The following is a 20,541-nucleotide window of genomic DNA, read 5'->3' as shown; positions in this document are numbered from 1 at the left end:
TACATGTCAATCAGACAGTCTTTCACTGTTTTAAAGGGCCATTATAAGCTGCAAACTGGCCAGACTTTATGCGAATAGTCGCAAACTATTCCCTGCGCTTGACTGATTTGGAAAGACAGTGATTCATCATTTTCTCTTCTTTCTCTCAGAAAAGGGAGCAGTGGAGAGGCTGGTAGAGAAGTCGAGCTGGAAGACCTGGACGAGGATGAGCCGCCCACCTAACTCTGAAGCTTTCCTCATTGTCTGCACTTCTCCATTCAGACATTTCCAACCCCTTGAGCAGATCCATGACCACACCCCTGCACCTGGATTATTCGATTGAACGTCATCGTTCTTCAGTTTCACATGAATCAAGTTCACCATAGTAACAGTCCTGGTCTATTTTTAGTCCATCTTCTCTTTATCTTGTTTTTTCGATCTTACCTGTGACCTGTCACTAATGCTAAATACAGCATGCAGATTTTGGAAATGATCTACACCTAACCAGGCTTATTTGAAGGCAGACCTTAAAGTACCAGTGATGCTACAAGCTCATATGGACACACAGCATGGACGAATGATGCTGATACTAACTCCACCTTATAAAGCTAAAATCACTGATGGCATTGACACAATATGTCGCCATAATAATGTTGTACATGTGTATAAAATAATAGCTGTGGAGTCTTGCCTTTTTGCACTTTGTAAATGTTCACGTGCAATTCTTAACCCAATCCATCTGAGCATAGCGTGAAATATGACCTCGTATTATGGTGGGTTTCTCATGTCCTTCAGACATTATTTATACAAACCTGCACACACACACGGTGTAGAAGTGTGATTCAAAGGGCCTTACTGTATGTATCTACTAAACACTAATACTAATAAGGTCTCTTTGACAAAAATGCAATTCTATCCAAAACAGGGCTTATTTTCCATGTTTGTGAATGTCGCAGATCCCGCATCGAGATTGCACGGGATGCAGGGCTTTCGTGTCACTGTGTTTGTTTTTCGGAATAGATTTGGAACAGAATGTGTCATTGTTTACCGAGTCTACGCATTCCAAAAGGCCTATTTGTCAGTCAGCATTCGAAAACAGGAACGCACACAGACGCAAACACACAGCACAGCATCGAAACAAGCGTTTGTTGATGTGAAAAGAGAGAGAGTCAGTTTCACTCAAAACAGACAAGCCAATTGAGGGTAGGATCTGAATACAATGTTTAGCGCTGGAACGAAAGTGAACTGCCATTCAATGTCAACACCGTCCCTCACGGCACAGATTAACTTGGTCCACAACAGTACGCCTTGTTTACATCTGCCTGGCGGAGACATGTTTTAGAAAATAATGGACGGGCGTCGTAACAGCACATTTTAGATTTTGGGAACACTTTACAATAAGGTTTTATTTGTTAACATTAATAAATGCATTAGCTAACATGAGCTAGCTAATAGTTTATTAGCATTTATTTTGTTAATGCCAATACAGTTGTTAATTTTAGTTCAAATGGCTAATGTTACAACTTTTTATTTTAATAATGTATTAAAATTAATCTTAATAAACTAATGTTTATAAATACAACCTTAGTGTTACAAAGATTCGTATTAGTTTATTTGCAAAATAGGTTTATAGAGTTTAAATGGATTTTACAAGAATGAAATTATTTGATACATAATTAGGTCAACATTATTTCCCTTTAAATGAATAATGTGAGTGCTTACAAGAAACCGTGTACAGATGTCACTCATTTTTTTCATATATGAAGGTGAATTGACAATTTACAGTGACCCACTTTCATATATTCTCACTAACATCCTGTACAGATGGTGGTCCATTTTTCTGACTCCCACACACAGCTCTGTGTCAGTCTTTCTCTTTTATGCACTCACTTTTTGTTGATCGCATTTTCTCCTAAAACCGAATTACCCAGGAAACATCTTTTTTTTGTGCCAAATAAGTGGTCTTTTATGATCTGCTGGTATGATGTATTTGATTCAATGATTTTGTCTTTTAGCTTCTGTATGTGGTACTCAGGTTCTGGACATTTCTATTCTTGGAATACAGAAAGGATGGAGTAGCATTTTCTGTTTTCGGGGCTTCGAGATGTTTGTGTTTTCAAATTCATCTAATCATTCCCTGATTGTTTGTGAGTTTACCTTCGCATACGTCCATTTGTCTGTGTGTGTAAAATGTACAGTACTCCTGTGAATCTTTATGTATGCTATGCACCTGTTTGTGTCTTGATGTATGGCATGTCTCTTAATAACCTGCTAGAGTTAGCTTTTACAAACCTGTCTACGGGTTTGTTTTACCTTTTGATAGACGTATGGGAAAAAAAACGTTATCTCTAAAACCTCTTAAAATGTATCCTGCAGGACTTTTGTATAAGCTAAACATATGCAGCAGTCTGTATTGCATACCCTCTGTGTGAGCAATTGACTAAAGTGCTAAGGCTTTAATTCCTATAACGGGTTACAGCTCATGTGCAATAGAAAGCAGACTTGATCGTCCATTTACAGTACAGTTTCAAAGACGTGTGATAAATTTCTGAAGGAAGGATGAGAACAATGGCTATTTTGAACTTTGTAGCTCCAAATTCCTTTTGGTATGAAGCCTATAAATAGTTTTTTATTCAAAAGTTGAGGGATGTTAAGAAACATTACAACATGCATCAGAATTGATTGTTGTATATAAAACACTCATGTACCCGCACTTTGATCTGCTCGGTTATTTGTGTCAGAGTGCCTGATATTGCTGGTTATTTAATGTATAAAGATCTGCTGCATTGATCTGAATGTAACTTTTAAAAATCCTAAAAAAAATAATTGAGCAAAAACAGCATGGCCCAAGAAAGCACTGAATGCAACTCTTAATGTAAATATGTAACAAATCATATGAAGATGCTATTTTTTGCATGCTTTTTGTACACGGACATACTCAAAAACAAATAAAGATATCACAAGTGATGGTGACTTTCGTATTTTATTATGGTTTCCAGTGGTGTTTATGGTAGAACTGAACTGAATCCATGAACATAATCAACTTATGAAACATATGAATACTATATGAAATGGCATTTTGTACAACAACAAGAAAAATAACAACAATGGTGACATCTGATTTTTAACTTGTTCACGATTTTAATAAATAATGTATAAAAAGAGAGAGAGACACTAAATTGACGAGACGAGGATAGAGATGCAAACAAAAAATAAAATAGAAAAAATATTTTTTTTACTATCAGCATTCTAGTTTTTTTCAAGCTTTCATATTAATAAAAATTTACAAATCTGCTAAAACTAACACAATTCAAAAAATCTGTCACAGCTTTTTTCTCTCAAACACTGCCTTTGGCAGTTTGGCTTATTTAAAACCCAGAATATTTCACAAAACAGCACTACAGTATCATCTTAACAGCAACTTTAGTTTAAAGTAATAAAAGTCCATACTGTATTTGTTTATCCATGACTTATATCTAAAATTTGCCTTTCTATATAAAGTTTGAAGGAGCCTTCACCCGAAAAAAAACGTACACTGTAAAAAATGCAACATTTTTCTCAACCAACATACATTTGTTTGTTACTTTAATGTAAAAAAAATATTTAAACAACTTAAACTTGTTTTTATAAGTTATATCAACTTATCACAGGTCAAGTTATATTGACTTACAAAACCAAGTTATTTTAACTAAATGCTGCATTTTCATTTTATTTTTTACAGTGTACACACCTCTTTAATAATAATTTTATATTTAAAATATATTTTTCCCTTTTGCACACTGTAAACAATGATGTCAAATCAACATATATTTTATGTTACTTTACCTTTACAAATTAAGTTAAACAAGTTCAACTTGTTTTTAAAAACTTAAAATATTATGTTGAATTGACTTGCAAAATCAAGTTGTTTTAAAGGAACAGTATGTAGGATTGTGGCCAAAACTGATATTGCAATCACAAAACTTGTGGCTAAAACTGGTACTGCAATCACACAACTGGTGGCCAATACACAAAATGACAACATAAACATCAGTTAAGGGCTGCCACACTTTTTAAATGACAATATCCTGGCCGGACCACTGTTGTCAGTGATATATGTATTTGAAATGAAAATGATTTCTTAATGTCTTGTGACATATCAGGGCCATTTTATGATTAATTTATATACATTTCTTACATACTGCTCCTTTAACTTAATGCTGCATTTTTTACAGTGCAGTTGAATTAATCTCAGACTTGTTCTGGAGTGCGTTATACAATATCTCCCAGTTCTTTTGCATGCGTTCCAGTATTGATGTTGTGTTTTCAGTGCAGAATTAGTCAGTAGTCATGGCAGCCGCTCTCTCTCTCTCTCTCTCTCTCTTCACTCCTGTGCACAGCAAAGACCTTGAATTACTGTGACCACAACTGAACAAACTACAACCCCAAAACAGAAAAAGTTGGGACATTGTAGAAATTGTGAGTAAAAAAGGAATGGAATAATTTACAAATCTCATAAACGTATATTTTATTCACAGTAGAATATAGATACCATATCAAATGTTGAAAGTAAGATATTTTGAAATGTCATGCCAAATATTGGCTCATTTTGGATTTCATGAGAGCTACACATTTCAAAAAAAGTTGGGACAGGTAGCACTAAGAGGCCAGAAAATTTAAATGTACATATAAGGAACAGCTGAAAGACCAATTTGCAACTTATTAGGTCAATTGGCAACATGATTGGGTACAAAAAGAGCCTCTCAGAGTGGCAGTGTCTCTCAGAGGTCAAGATGGGCAGAGAATCACCAATTCCCCCAATGCTGCGGCGAAAAATAGTTTTCTGAGTTTCTCAAAGAAAAATTGCAAAGATTTTGAAGTTATCATCATCTACAGTGCATAATACCATTCAAAGATTCAAAGAATCTGGAACAATCTCTGTGCGAAAGGGTCAAGGCCGGAAAACCATACTGGATGCCCGTGATCTGCGGGCCCTAAGACAGCACTGCATCACATACAGGAATGCTACTGTAATGGAAATCATAACATGGGCTCTGGAATACTTCCAGAAAACATTGTCAGTGAACACAATCCACTGTGTCATTCGCTGTTGCCAGCTAAAACTCTGTAGGTCAAAAAAGAAGCCATATCTAAACATGATCCAGAAGCGCAGGCGTTTTCTCTGGGCAAGGCTCATTTAAAATGGACTTTGGCAAAGTGGAAAACTGTTCTGTGGTCCAACGAATCAAAATTTGAAGTTCTTTTTGAACAACTGGGATGCCATTTCATCTGGACTAAAGAGGACAATGACAACCCAAGTTGTTATTAGCGCTCTTTTCAGAAGCCTGCATCTCTGATGGTTTGGGGTTGCATGAGTGCGTGTGGCATGGTCAGCTTACACATCTGGAAAGGCACCATCAATGCTGAAAGGTTTATCCAAGTTCTAGATACATATGCTTCCATTCAGACGTCGTCTCTTTCAGGGAAGACCTTGCATTTTCCAACATGACAATCCCAGACCACATACTGCATCAATTACAACATCAAGACTGCATAGAAGAAGGATCTGAGTACTGAAATGGCCAGCCAGCAGTCCAGATCTGTCACCCACAGAAAACATTCGGCGGATCATAAAGAGGAAGATGTGACAAAGAAGACCTAAGACAGTTGAGCAACTAGAAGCCTGTTTTAGACAAGAATGGGACAACATTCCTATTCCTAAACATTGGTCCTCCTCCAGCTGTTCCTTATATGTACATTTAACTTTTCTGGCCTCTTATTGCTACCTGTCCCAACTTTTTTTGGAATGTGTAGCTCTCATGAAATCCAAAATGAGCCAATATTTGGCATGACATTTCAAAATGTATCACTTTCAACATTTGATTTGTTATCTATATTCTACTGTGAATAAAATATAAGTTTATGAGATTTGTAAATTATTCCATTCCTTTTTTACGCACAATTTCTACTGTGTCCCAACTTTTTCTGTTTTGGGGTTGTAGTTGTTTATGCTTTAATTCAAAAAGGATCTGCGGTTTAGATTATTTAAAATTGTGTTACCCTTGGTTTCTCTTTTTCTATCACCGGCGGTGATAATGTGGGCTTCTGTGGATGGACAAACAGACTGCATTTATATACTGTACAGTATGTAAATGTAAAGCCACCAAGTAATATGAGAGAGAATAGTGTATACCTATGTCTCAGATATGCTATGCTGTGATTGGCCAATCAGAATCAACTCACATGAACAAATACTGTAGTATTTACTATAGAAAATTCCTAGATATATACTGTACGGGAGTGTCTTAAACCTTACCACATTCTCATAACACAAGGTACAAGATTTTGTACCTAAAAGGTGCATATTGGTTCTTCAAATCAAATGTACATATCTGTACCAAAATGGTCCATAGTTGGACCATTTTAATTAAAAGATACTGTCCCAGTGACAACTTTTATACCTTTTCTTCTGAGATTGCATAGTGTAAATGTTAAAGGATTAGTCAATTTTCTAAAAAAAAAATCCAGATAATTTACTCACCACCATGTCATCCAAAATGTTGATGTCTTTCTTAGTTCAGTCGAGAACAAATTATGTTTTTTGAGGAAAACATTTCAGGATTTTTTTCATTTTAATGGACTTTAATGGACCCCAACACGTAACAGTTTAAAATTGCAGCTTCAAAGGACTCTAAACGATCCCAAATGAGGCATAAGGGTCTTATCTAGCGAAATGATTGTCATTTTTGACAAGAAAAATAAAAAAAGGGCACTTTTTAACCACAACTTCTCGTCTTCCTCCGGTCCTGTGATGCGCCAGCGCGACCTCAGGTAATACATTATCACATCAAGAGTCACGGATGAAGTATGCAAAACTATGCCCCAGTGTTTACAAGTGTGGAGAAAGAGGACCGTTCCGACATTGTTGTATGTCGAATGATACTAATTAATGTCTTTGTGTCAGTTTATTGTTTAAAATGGTCCGCAAATGTGCGTTTCATATGTGTTACACGTGACCTCTTGACTTGATGACGTATTACGTGAGTTTGCACTGGCGCGTCACAGGACCGGAAGAAGACGAGAAGTTGTGGTTTAAAAGTGCATATTTTTTATTTTTCTTGTCAAAAATGACAATCGTTTCGCTAGATAAGACCCTTATGCCTCATTTGGGATCGTTTAGAGTCCTTTGAAACTCTGTTAAAACTGCAATTTTAAACTGCATTAAAACTGTTAAGTATTGGGGTCCATTAAAATTATAAAAACCCTGGAATGATTTACTAAAAAAAAACATAATTTCTTCTCAACTGAACAAAGAAAGACATCAAGATTTTGGATGACATGGGTGTGAGTAAATTATCCCTGCAAATCCTGAATACTCACAAGTTTTTCTCTCTCTCTCTCTCTCTCTCACTTTTTTAAAGTAATCAATATTTTTTTTTTTTTTTTTTTTTTTTATTATTATGTATATAATGCAAACACAGAAAGTGACTCTATTTACATGTGGTAAATAACAATGAATAGAACAAAACGGAAAACAGAGAGAAAAAAAAAACATAAGACAAACAAATAATAATAATAAGTAATCAATATTTTTCTTTCTTAGACAGCTACTCAGCTGGGACTCTTGCAGGTTAACATGTGCCCTCACTTTTCGCTCCCTATAAAACAATGAGTTTGGTCGATGTGCATTGCTATGGTAACTATCACTGCAGAGATATCTATAGGAAGCTATGTTGTTTCCTGGGCATAAATGTAGATATCTAATGAATTGCATACTTCCCACATTCATGCAGCCCAAAAGTAAGATACTTGCAACAAATACTAAAGCATGTTTTTCCTATCAGACTCACACACACTTCAAGTATAGCGCGATTCGAATTGTATAAACCTCCCTATTAGTGCTGAAGTAAAGAAGTTTCTGTGCTGACACTTAAGGAAGGCAGCTTGATGTAAATGTTTGGAAATGACATCTGCAGCTGCTCATTAAACAGTTTCTTGTGTCTAATAATGTGTCTCTGCTGCCATCTAGTGTTAAGGAAGCAAAGCACAGTATGACTTCGACAACTGTTCTTCCGAATTTTGCCTGATCACTCAGAGCATTACTGTAATCATTAAGAGAGCAATAATCAATAAGATGACATCAATGTGCTCAAGTTGTTAAAATACGTGAATATATTTCATGGGAGGCCAAAACATACCTCTTCTTGGATTTTTGTATTCTTGTATTTCATGTTTTTGTAGAAATCTCTTTTTGGAAGTAAATGTAGGAGGAGCAAATCACACACAACGGTTGCCTTTAAAAAGAAATCATAAATATAATTTAAAAAATCCTTTAAAAGATTGACAACACTAAAATTTATATCTAAGCACATTTATTGCATTATTTAACAAGCTTTTTTGGTAACACTTTGGTAAGACTGACATGACATCTTAATAATCATGATATGACACGTGTCATTAACATGAAGGAGATTTTATGCACATTTATGACAACTATCATTAAGTGTCAACTTGTGTCAACTTATGACAACTTGACATAAACCAAAACATCATAACTTGTCATGACAAGTTGACATTACCAAGACACCATAATCTTTAAGGCATCATAATTTAGGCGCCACTACTGAAAACGCTAGGTCTCCTCTGTTCTTACGCCTAGACCATATCGAGAAGCATCCAATTGGATGACCTAGCCTGATTATGGACATGTAGCATGTAATCATTAAGGGTTAATATAAATTTTTAATGAACAGACAGGTCAAAAGATTATATTTAACTTTATGTATGTGCACAATACATAAAAAACTGACAACTAACAGAACTTGGTCTTCCTCACAAAGAGGGTGCTGAAATTTTCTGACATAGAAGGAAAAATAACAAAAATGTATAATATAATTTATAATTTATTTTAATTAATGTTAAATTAATGTTTTTGAAAGATATCAACCAAACATTGCATGGCTTAGCCCTATTGTACTGTTTTGATTTATTTTTAGGTGAATCTGTCTGCAAATGCAATAAAATATAATTTGATCAATTTTTAATTATTATTATTATTGGATGACTGATTTTATTTCTCTAACACCTGGAGGAAACTGAAAAAAATTATGAACTGAAGAATTTTCATGACGCTGTTATTTGAGAGTATTAACACTTAATGACATTTTAATAACAAATTTAATTTGTACCGCTGTAGTTGAGGTCAAGAAAAATATTCATGACACTGTTAAAATACTACTTGACAGAGTATTATATTATATTTTAATGACAAGTTCAATTTGGTAGGTAGTTTCTTAATTTGGATAATTTATCTATGTCATGTTTATGACAGATTTATGACAAGTTATGTTGTCTTTGTAATTTCAAGTTTTAATGACAGTTGTCATATACATGCATAAAATCTTCTTAATGTTCATGACACGTGTCATGTAATGATTATAAAGATGTCATGTCAGTCTTATGAAACTTATGTAAGTAAAGTGTTACCAATTTTTTTAATTATTGCACATTTTGCATACAGTATTGAATCTTGTGTAATTACACGAACACAGCTTGGCAGCATCATCCCAAAAATAATTTCATTTCTTTTTCCAAGTGACAATTAAACTGTAACTGTACTGTATGTGTTGCACCGACTGATAATTGTCCAGTCACATTAAAGTGGAACTAACTTCTGTACAAGTAGTTAAATACAGGATGACATACAAATGTTCCAGGCTCATGGATTCTAGCATTCTGTTTTAATAGGTTCATAAATAAAAATGAGATGTAGCAATCCTACACTGTTAGAGAATGGGTTTAAAACTTTAGCTTTTCTGTTGCTGGGGTGGTACCTCAAGGTTCTGTTTTGTACATTTGCATGTATACTAAACATGATACAATGTTATACCTTTTTGGGTACATTACTGTACCTTAAGGATCTATTGTGTAGCTTTAAAGGTACAGTAAACTGTTTTGTACCCCTAAAATGTAACTGGTACGAAATTCTTCATTAAATGGACACTTCACCGATTTGCATGAAGTAAGTCATGATTGGTGTCTGTCAGACACAGTGGCGGCTATTTTCTTTGTTTTACTAACGTGGCATTTATGTACACAAAAGCTTATCTGAGCGGTGTTCCGATGAATGGGAGTGGCTTGCAGAGCTCAGGGGCCGGATTCACAAAACATTCTTAGGAAGAAAAATCTTCTTAACTGCCATTTTTATCTTAAATTCAAGCTTAAGAAAAAAGTTAAGAATATTTTGTATTATCAAAAAAGCTTCTTAAAAAGTTCTTATTATGTTCTTAAGAAAAAACTTAAGAAGAATTCCAATTCTCGAAAAATAAACTGTCTTAAATAACATCTTAAAGTTAGGATAACCTTACAGTAGTCTTAAATCTCAAAATGTAAGATGTTTCATAAGTTAATGTGATTGTTTTAAATGTGACATGTTGTATTTTGTAGTCTGAAATGGCAATTGAATCAGTTTACTTCACATAGTTTAAAGAGGAATTCCACACTCACATAATGAAGTTTAATGGCTTACTCAGTAATATGTCATGAAACACAAATAAGTATTAGTGATATTAGCAAACATTTAACTTCCTCCGTAATAGCCTACATTCATTGTGAAATTACTTAACAGCTAAAAGTCGCTCTAAGCGGGAGGCGAACCGGTAATCGCTCCGTCATGTGAGTCGAGGGCTCCGAAACCGCGGACACGCTTCACCCTCCGCGTCCTTCTTTTGACGGTTGAGCGCGTGTCGCGGGAGACGAAGCCGTGGGCACGGAGAGTGAAGCATGCACACCCAGAGTGCTCGACACGCATGACGGACCGATTGGGACATTACGGAATTATATTTACGCATCGCACCGCCTTAATAGTAGCTGCCTCTGTTACAACAGCGAATAACATCCTGTAGTAGTCTTAATGCATCACTCGTTTGTATCGCGTTAATGATCGCAAGGTAGTAATGCATAAGTGTATTGTTACCTCATTAGCAGAATATCTTAATTCATATAAAAGCTTGTCATTTTATTCTTAAGACACAAATTTAAGATATTGTTAAGAAAAAATTGAGAACTTCTTAAGAAATGTTTGAGAATTGCACTTAGGAACATTCTTACGCACTTCTTATAATTTATCTTAAGAACTTTCTTATTTTTTGTCTTAAGAATGTTTTCGTGAATCCGGTCCCTGCATTGTGGTGCATAGTGGGAGTTGTAGTTTTTCATACAAATGTGCTCTAAAGTCACATTCTGTCTTTTCTTGGTCAAATAGGCACAAAATTCTAAATTTATGTTACATTTTGACTACAAATATGACTCACTTTCAATAAAGATTAATGTTTCTATCGATAAAATGGCCCTTTAATGCACACAATATGTCCTTAAGGTACAATATTGTATCGAAAGGGTATAACATTTCATCATGTTGTAAAAATGAACCTTAGAGGGTTCCACCCCAGCGACAGAAAAGGTACAGTTTGTACCTTTATTTCTGACAGTCAATCACACAAAAGTGTGTTTTTGTTCAGACTCACCACTCCAAAAATTCCTACTCCTGAGCCTATAGCTGTCAACGTTGGGATGATATCAAATTTTCCCGCCTGCAAGGTAAATTGAGATTATTTGTAAACAAGTACAATCGTAAATGTTCTTAAGAAGTAAATGGTTGATAGGAAAATACATTTACCAGTCCATAAACAACGATGTCTATCTTTAAACCAAACACCTTCATTAATGTTCTCTTCTCCTTGCCGTTTTCCAAATAATGTTTAGCATATCTGAAACAATTTATATCATGTAACAATAGTGAGTTTAGACAAAAAGAATATATATTTTTAAACATTCTTTAGTTCCTTCTGTACTGTTCTTTTAAGAAGCATAAAAAGTAAAGGATTAAAGTGGTTATTTTTTCTTATTACAAGTTGTGTTTCTTGTTTCATGTGGTGTAGTACTGTTCAATCTACAGGTTGTTTATTGCTCAAGTTTGCCTTCTCAGAGTTTTTCCGTAAGCAAAAAAAGTTAATTGGGTTTAAATGTCAAGAGTTCCTGTTCTTGGAGTTCTTGTACTGTATAGTGTTACTTTCGTCCCTGCTGACTTATGTGCAACTTATGGTCAAAGTGAAATTATACTGGACGTCGTTCTACATCTGTAAAAAAAATTAAGCTTAAAATATATATGTCTAAAACATTATCTTTTAAAATTAAGCTTTTCTGAAAATTTTTACTTTCATTTTCCCCACTCTCCCCTATGTTCTCATCAAACTGTACTTTTTATTTGTTGCCGTACAATGAAGTGTGATCTGCATGTAAGTGAAAGTTCCTTATAGAATTGGGCTTGGACGTTCTGATAATTTTTGGGAAAGTCTCACCCACCTGAAATTGTATCCCAGTGATGGTTTCTCCTCTTTATCATTTCTCCCAGTTCCATAAAGGCCATAAAATTCATATTGTGGTTTGCAGTATTTGATTTTGAAGTCCAGATTGCAATTCCATTCAATGAGAATTCCTATAGCCCCACCCTACCAGATTACCAGAGAAATATGATTATAATTCATTTGCCTGTCTGGTCTTAACAGAAATCATCATAAGCATGCTTGGCATCCTGTCCTTAAAGCAGAGGCTTAAACATAAGCTCTGAGCTAACCCTGTTACACTTGAGAAGTACATTTGAATCGTCACTTGAATAATAATGTACTTGGAAATCTTTATTAAGTTTGTAAAGAAAAATAATAGGGTTGTTTAAATTTAGTTTGTAACAACATACTGTAATACACTGGGTTTAAACACACATTAATTGTTTAAAAGTTTAGGGTCACTTGACTGAAATGTTTCTCGTGATCTTCAAATTTATTTTAATCTGAAAGGGTATGTTTTAATGTTTGAAATTGTTTGAAATAATTAAACAAAATATAATCAAGCCAACATATTAATTAGCATTCATTAGAAATAGGGATGCATAACGATTAATCGCATTTAATCTATAGCAGAATAAAAGTTTTTGTTTACATCATATATGTGTGTGAACTCTGAACTGTGTATAATAATTATGTATATACAGTATAAATATGCACACATGCATGTATAATTTTAAGAAAAATATTTATATATATAATACAAATTATACAAAAATATAAAAATTTATATACACATGTAAACATTTCCTAAATATATATATGCATGTGTGTGCATTTATCTATACAAAGTTATTATACACACACACACACACACACACACACATTCTGGTTTCCATGTTTTGTGGGGACATTCCATAGACGTAATGCATTTTATACCATACAAACTGTATATTCTATTCCCCTTACCTGCCCCATTCCCTAACCCCAACCATCACACAAACCTTTCTTGTACCTTAGATTTTCAAGAAACATCATCTTGTTTGATTTATAAGCTTGTTTCCTCATGGGGACATCAAAATGTTCCCACAAGGTCACAAAAACACTGGTATTCCTATCTTTGTGGGGACAATTGGTCCCCACAACGTGATAATTACCAGGTACACACACACACACACACACACACACACACACACACACACACACACACACACACACACACACACACACACACACACACACACACACACACACACACACACATATATATATATATATATATGATGTTAACAAAAACTTTTATTCTGTTATAGACTAACTGCGATTAATCGTTATGCATCCCTAATTAAAAAACTACATTTTTTTAATGCATCACTTGGATTGTGCAGCCAATGAGAACCCAGAATAGATAAAAACTATACAGGAGTACATTTTTACAAACTTTAGGCTACTTTAAAGATGTTAAAATACAACATAGGTGATTCATTTTGAATTTGATTTAGTGACAGCATCAATCCCAAAGTTTGCGTTATTTCATAGCTCTGATTATTTTACTATTAATCTAAAATATGAAAAAAATATTACCAAAGGATGAGTATGCGACCCCAAACTTTTAACCTGTGGTGTGTATTGTATTCTTATAGCCTTGTAGAGAAAATTCTAAAGACTGAGAATTAAATGTACTACTTAATAATAATTGTATTATTGAACACATCTTGATATTTGTGTGCATGTGTGAGAATTTAAATAAGAGAGAGCTGCTTGTGCATGTAAAAGCAGGATCGACTGTATGTGTGTCTGCATGTGTGTGTGCATGCGTGCGTGTATATTTGGATGAGTATGTAAAGCAAAAGTGTTACCACAATTGTAAGTATCAGTGGGCGCATATTTGACTATGACAAAAAGATACCACACGTGCGATTTCCGAGAAATTCAACCCAGAACGCTCCACAATGTCTCCCAGTCTGAAGATAGGACACAGTGGATTATCTATTGGGTCATACTGACAGCTACTTAGGTACGCTTGATCCACACCTTCTACCAGGTTACTCCTACACAGAGGAAATTAAGTTAGTAATGCCTTGCCAGATACAGATTTAGTTACAGAGTTAGAATAGAAAACCTCTTACCTGACAACATTAAAATAGCGGAAAGAGATTGAGTTTTTGATGAACAGAGTGAAATTTTCTGCTACTTTCAATATTGGAGGACTACAGAGAAAAGCAGAGAGAAATGTCATGTCACAGTTAAATGACTTCAACCAAAGCTGTGGGATGATTCAAAACATTATCTAATAGATATTGTCACATGCTCCAGCTATAAAACACACACTGTCTGTCACTGCAAAAGTCGCCACTTCTAAAAAAAAGTCTCCAGTGACTCTCCACTGTCCTTTCTAAATAAAGGTGAAAGTCTCAAAAATCGGTTAATATTTATTATTATTAACCTTTATTTTTAAAGGCAAGTCATTAAGAACAGGTTTCTTATTTACAATGGCTGCCTGACAAGTGGAATAACCACTTAGGGAAAGGGAAGTAGGGTTAAAATAAATACAGTGCTTGTTTGAATGCTTAATTGAAAATTAAGTGAGGACTGGGTGAAACATACGCTAAAACCACATGATTTTTTAAGGTATTAAGATTGAGTTGTGTAAAAGACAGCTGTAGTTTATAAAGCTATCTTGCAGGATATAAGTGAATGAGTGAATTACCAACTGCTGGGGGATTGTTAATAATATAAATAGAAAAAAAGTGGGGGCCAAGGACGGAGCCTTGGGGGACACCCCTGGTGACTGGGTTTTTAAATCTTACACGTTGAATATCGTAATAAATTGGGTAAACCGCATAAAAAAACTGTGCCATCATTCATCCAATTCGTCTTCCATGCACTTAAGAGGACTTTGCTGGAACGGATTCTGCAAACAAACTGGTATTTCTGAATAGCCTTGAAGCGGATGTGAACAATTCGTTCCATATCAAGGTGGCTTTTAGTGGCTTTTGCATCTCAGCTTTTCATTTTCATTCCAAATATACATTTCTATGAATACATACATTTTAAGTTACCCAGAATCTTGAGTTTTAGGCCGGTTTCACAGACAAGGCTTAGTTAAATTAAGATGTTTTAGCTTCTTTTATAAACATGCCTTAGAAAAAGATGTTATCTTGAGAAATCAATGGCACTGGCATATTTTAACAAGTGCAAGTTATTTTCAGTTGAGACAGCTCAAACATTTGTTTTAATCTAGGTCTAGCCTTAAGCCTAGTCTGTGAAACCGGGGGTTAATTTTTGTTATCTTGTTGCAAAAATGGCGATAAAATCTAATTCCATTTAAGTCAAACTGTATTTTACAATTATTTGTAGTGCTTTAGCAACAAAACCCAAGAAACCAACCATATGTTGTTACCAAAATGTCATAATTGGCACTTCAGGCCTATGTGCCACTTTGATTAAAATTGAATATATTAGACAATAACAATAATAAAAGAAGCATACTTACTCGGGTATTATACGATCATCTTCAACAGGACACCAAGAGTAGACCTCACAAGTACTGGTTGTTTTATTCATACACTTGCCCGTCATGAACCCTAAGAAAAAGGAAAGCATAAGGGGAGGTAAAAGAGGAGAGTGTATTAGGGACTGAAAGGAGGATTTTAAAACAACATACTGTAAACACACTTTGTCACATTCCTTAGGTGGGGTATACAGACCAAACACAAGCATGTATATCACTCTCGTGAATGCACATTTAAAGGAGCATTTCACCCGTAGAAACATTAATCTTTACTGAAAGTGTGTCATATTTGAAGTCGAAATGTAACATACATTTAGAATTTGGTGCCTATTTGACTGAGAAAAGGGGTGTTTGTAGTCTCACCCCCTCAACAAAGATATTCGACTTTCTGCTTTCAATGATGCAAAATGATGATTTATACATCATTGAAATAAGGAAGTGCAACACTGAAATCTGTATTTCTCCTGTCTCAGCGGCAACTAAGGAAATGATGCACGACCATTCAAAAACATGACCTGGGTTCTAACTATACAAAGCTTAATGCAAATGGGTGAAGTGTCCCTTTAAGGCGGTAGGCTAAGTAAGAGAAATTAGTTTTAAAGAGCTTGTATTTAGTACACATTTCAAAGAAAGAGCCTAGTTACAGCACACTGCCATGCAATAGGTACAATCATTAATATCACACACTGAAAAATGAAAGACTTTGTGGAAAGCATAAGCTGATATGAAAACAGGTTACGTCTGTTGGTGCAGGTATCTTCTATTCCCAGAGTCTAACAGCGGGCGTGAACATCAAATGAGTGAACAACTATTAAAATACACACAGTGTACACAAAGATTACATTGAGTACACATCAGAAATATAATGCAATGTAGTCCATGGCGTAAGGTCATGTGTTTTTAAGATCATGTGATAAAGGAAAATTCGTCTTGTAGTTTGTTGTATGCAAGTCAGTACACTTTGAATTACTGTAAAGTGAGATGAAACATGTTTGCTTAAGTTTGCCTTGCTGAAGAAACCATGTAAATAGTTCTGCCACTCTGCACGCGAAACTGAGGTAATATCTAAGTAGATGTGACCCATGAAGATCTCAGACGGTCAGCAATAATTTCCTTCACAGTATGAATTGTTTTTCATTTTTTATCAGTTTTTTGGATGTTTTAGATAGATCTAGGCTAACTATAACTCTGACAAGCAAAAAAGTATATATTTGAAGTGAATTTAACAAGTTTATGTTTGGGGCTACCATGGACTATTCACTATTATTTACCATTAAATACACATAAAAATACTGGGTTATTTTTTAACCCAGCGTTGGGTCAAAAAGGGACAAACCCAACCGTTGTGTTAAATTAAACTAGAAAATGTTTAGATTTGACGAAACAATTGGTTAAAACAACTTAGCATTTTGGGTTGAAATGGTGGCTCGTGACTTCTCTTCTGAGGGGCGCAAATTCAAAATAAGTGTGTCGTGTTTTGCTCGTGTTTTCAAAATATGTGTTTGTTGCATCATGTGAACAAGGTGCATCACGTATTTTGTCAAAATAAGTGCCTGCTGCACACGCGTCAAAACCGCTTATGATAAAAGAGACGCGCACGTTCACGAAATACACGCAAGACACTCCCTGGGCCCTATTTTAACGATCTAAGCGCATTGTCTAAAGCGCACAGCGCAACGTCTAAATGGGCGTGTCCGAATCCACTTTTGTTAATTTAACGACGGTAAAAATGGTTTTTGCGCCGAGCGCATGGTCGAAAAGGGTAGGTCCTATTGTAATGGGAGTATTTTGGGCGTAACATGCAGTAAACCAATGAGAGTCACAGTGTTGTGACTTTGGTTTATTCACTGCTTTATTTTGGGTTCTCAGTGTTGGTGTTTGTGTTTATTGCTTCACACGTGCGCGTCTCAGTCACGGGTGTAATCAGTGTTATTTGTTTCACCTGCGCCACTCACCTGCTGCTCATTTTATGGCCATTCGGTTCTGCATTTAATCCCTGTGTGTTTCAGTGTTCGTTGCAAGTCCGTCTTTGTATGTGCTCGCCGGTTTCTAGCTTTGCTGGATTCTAGTCTTGTCCTGTCAAGTTTGCCTGTTTCTCTAGCCTGTTTTATTTTTCCCCCGTCAGTCTGTGCTCTCTGCTACCCGTAGGTGTTGGACACTTCTCGCCCAGTTTATCTCCTGTTCTCCGCTCTCCCTCGCTGCCATTTAAGACTGCTTTTCTCCAGCGTGCTGAGGAGTCTCGCTGCGGCTCTGCCGCTCTCCCATTGGGCGGTCCCTCGCTTCGGGAGCTGTCCAGCCTGCCCGGTCAGATTTCAGCACCACTAACGCTCTCTCTCTCTCTGCCCGCCTCAGGATCATCTCGCTCGCCTCCTGAGCTGGCTCTGTGCCCTAGTGAACTGTGGACATCTCTCACTGTGTCGTGTGTGTTCCTCTCTCTCTCCCACCGTTCGCCAGAGTGTGGCAGCAGGCCGGACGAGTGTGTTCATCCTCTCAAGCCCAGTGTGTGGATTCTGTTTTGCCGTCTGCCTCGGAGTGGCCATTGCGCCCAGACGTGCTTCTGACTTTTCCCTTATTATTATCATTTAAATAAACTCTTCTGTTAATCTGCTCTGGGATCTCTCTCTGTGTTTTTTCACCGTAACAGAACGGACTTGCCAACATGGATCCCGCAGATGCAGATTCTGTCCGATCTGCGCTCGCGCAGCAGGGAGCTTGGCTGGGCCAACACTCTGCCCAGCTTTCCACTACAGCTCAGGAGGTGGAGGATTTGACCACTCGCATTGACGAGCTCACCACACGCCTCGACCGGACTCGGCATTCCCTCGAGTCAGAGCCCCATGCTGCCAACCCCCCGCCTTACGACGGCGATCCTTCCTCCTGTCGGGCGTTTCTATCCCAGTGCTCGCTGGTGTTCGCTCTCCAGCCTCGCCGCTACGCGACTGAACGCACCCGAGTCGCCTATGTCATCACTCTGCTGGTAGGGAGAGCGCGCCAGTGGGGCACCGCCGTGTGGGACGCCCAGGATCCATGCTGCCGGTCATTTGAGGAGTTTCGGGAAGAGATGATAAAGCTCTTTGATCGCTCTGTTCGTGGTGATGCCGCCGCGGCTCGGCTGGCTCGCCTTGCCCAGGGATCGGGCTCGGTGACGGATTACTCCATACTGTTCAAGACGTTGGCAGCGGCATGCAGCTGGAACGAGGCAGCCCTCCGGGCGCAGTTCCTTGAGGGTCTGAATGACAACATCCAAGATGAGATAGCGACCCACGACCTCCCGCACTCTCTTGACGGCATCATCGAGCTTGCGCTTAGGGTTGAAGCCCGGATGTTATTCCGCGACCAGCGCCGTACCCTCCGTCACCGGGTCTTTTTAAACGAGCCTTCCCAGTCCAACCAGCCCGGTAGCTCGCCGCCAGTGGAGAGTGAGCCCATGCAGCTGGGCAGGATGCGTTTATCGCAGAGAGAGAGAGCGCGTCGCCTTCAGAATTCTCTATGCCTCTATTGTGGCAAACCTGGACATTTTGCCAAGCTCTGCCCGGTAAAAGGGGTTGCCCACCGGTGAATCAGGGGGTCCTGGTGGGCACCACGTCACAGAAATCCTCCCCATCGTCCTGCACCCGACTTCCGGTCACCTTGTCCTTCTCTGGTGTCGATCATCCCACCATGGTCCTGCTCGACTCGGGCGCCGAGGGCAATTTTATCAGTGAAGACCTGGCTCGGGCTTGTGGCATCCCAGCTGTTTCTCTCGAGGCTCCCCTGGATGTATGGTCCATCAGAGGTCAGCAGATGGCACAGATCACTCATTGCACGCCCCCTGTAAGTCTTTTTATTTCTGGCAATCATCGTGAGGAGATTGTGTTGTACATCCTGCATGCCTCTCTATCTCCCATCATTTTAGGGCATGCATGGTTGGCACAGCACAATCCCCATGTTGATTGGCAACAAGATGTTATTTTAGCTTGGTCTCAGTCCTGTCATGTGTCCTGTCTTGGTTCTGCTGCTTCGGGTTCTGTTTCTTCCCTTCCTCAGGTTTCGGCGGTTGACTTAACTGGAGTCCCGGCGGAGTATGCCGATATCGGTCAGGTGTTCAGTAAAGCCCGGGCCACCTCCCTTCCTCCTCACCGGCTGTACGATTGCTCTATCGAGCTCCTCCCAGGCACTTCTCCGCCAAAAGGTAGACTTTATTCTTTATCTGGTCCTGAGAGAGAGGCTATGGACCGTTATATTAATGATGGCCTTCGTGCCGGTATCATCCGTCCCTCCACCTCTCCCGCAGGGGCGGGGTTTTTCTTTGTTAAAAAGAAGGACGGCTCCCTTCGCCCCTGTATTGATTATAGGGGTTTGAATGACATTACTGTTAAGAATAGGTACCCCCTTCCTTTAATGTCTTCTGCTTTTGAGCTTTTGCAGGGAGCACGGTTCTTCACCAAGTTGGATTTGCGCAATGCTTATCATTTACTACGCATAAGAGAGGGCGATGAGTGGAAGACAGCTTTTAACACCCCTACTGGACACTTTGAGTACTGCGTTCTCCCTTTCGGGCTTTGTAACGCTCCCTCTGTCTTCCAGACTTTGGTTAATGATGTGCTGAGAGACATGATTGACAAGTTTGTCTTTGTGTACATAGATGATATTCTCATCTTTTCTCCCTCCATGCAGGAACACACTCAGCATGTCCGCCGAGTCTTACGTCGGTTACTTGAGAACAAGTTATATGTGAAGGCGGAGAAG

The 20,541-nt window shown here is 37.6% G+C and overlaps 2 protein-coding genes across 4 annotated transcripts in view; one reads left to right on the top strand and one right to left on the bottom strand.

Moving 5' to 3' along the window:
• camkk1a (calcium/calmodulin-dependent protein kinase kinase 1, alpha a) overlaps positions 1-1,350 on the top strand; it is a 106,724-nt gene extending 105,374 nt beyond the window's left edge. For both annotated transcript variants that reach the window (XM_065250159.1, XM_065250158.1), the window contains one exon: positions 150-1,350. In XM_065250159.1, the coding sequence (XP_065106231.1) occupies positions 150-222 (73 nt within the window). In that variant the 3' untranslated portion in view covers positions 223-1,350. The remainder of the gene's footprint in view (positions 1-149) is intronic.
• Positions 1,351-1,361: 11 nt separating this feature from the next.
• Positions 1,362-20,541, bottom strand: part of p2rx1 (purinergic receptor P2X, ligand-gated ion channel, 1) — a 32,774-nt gene continuing 13,594 nt past the window's right edge. For both annotated transcript variants that reach the window (XM_065250157.2, XM_065250156.2), the window contains exons 5-13: positions 15,796-15,886; positions 14,429-14,509; positions 14,209-14,350; positions 12,322-12,467; positions 11,636-11,726; positions 11,484-11,549; positions 8,157-8,252; positions 6,019-6,063; positions 1,362-4,348 (exon numbers count right to left, since the gene is read on the bottom strand). In XM_065250157.2, coding sequence (XP_065106229.1) covers positions 4,343-4,348; positions 6,019-6,063; positions 8,157-8,252; positions 11,484-11,549; positions 11,636-11,726; positions 12,322-12,467; positions 14,209-14,350; positions 14,429-14,509; positions 15,796-15,886 — 764 coding nt within the window. In that variant the 3' untranslated portion in view covers positions 1,362-4,342. The remainder of the gene's footprint in view (positions 4,349-6,018; positions 6,064-8,156; positions 8,253-11,483; positions 11,550-11,635; positions 11,727-12,321; positions 12,468-14,208; positions 14,351-14,428; positions 14,510-15,795; positions 15,887-20,541) is intronic.

The sequence above is a fragment of the Paramisgurnus dabryanus genome, chromosome 5 (genome assembly GCF_030506205.2).
Source record: "Paramisgurnus dabryanus chromosome 5, PD_genome_1.1, whole genome shotgun sequence".
NCBI lineage: Eukaryota > Metazoa > Chordata > Actinopteri > Cypriniformes > Cobitidae > Paramisgurnus > Paramisgurnus dabryanus.
Note: the sequence above shows the minus strand (reverse complement) of the source record. Positions and strands in the feature narration are given on the sequence as shown.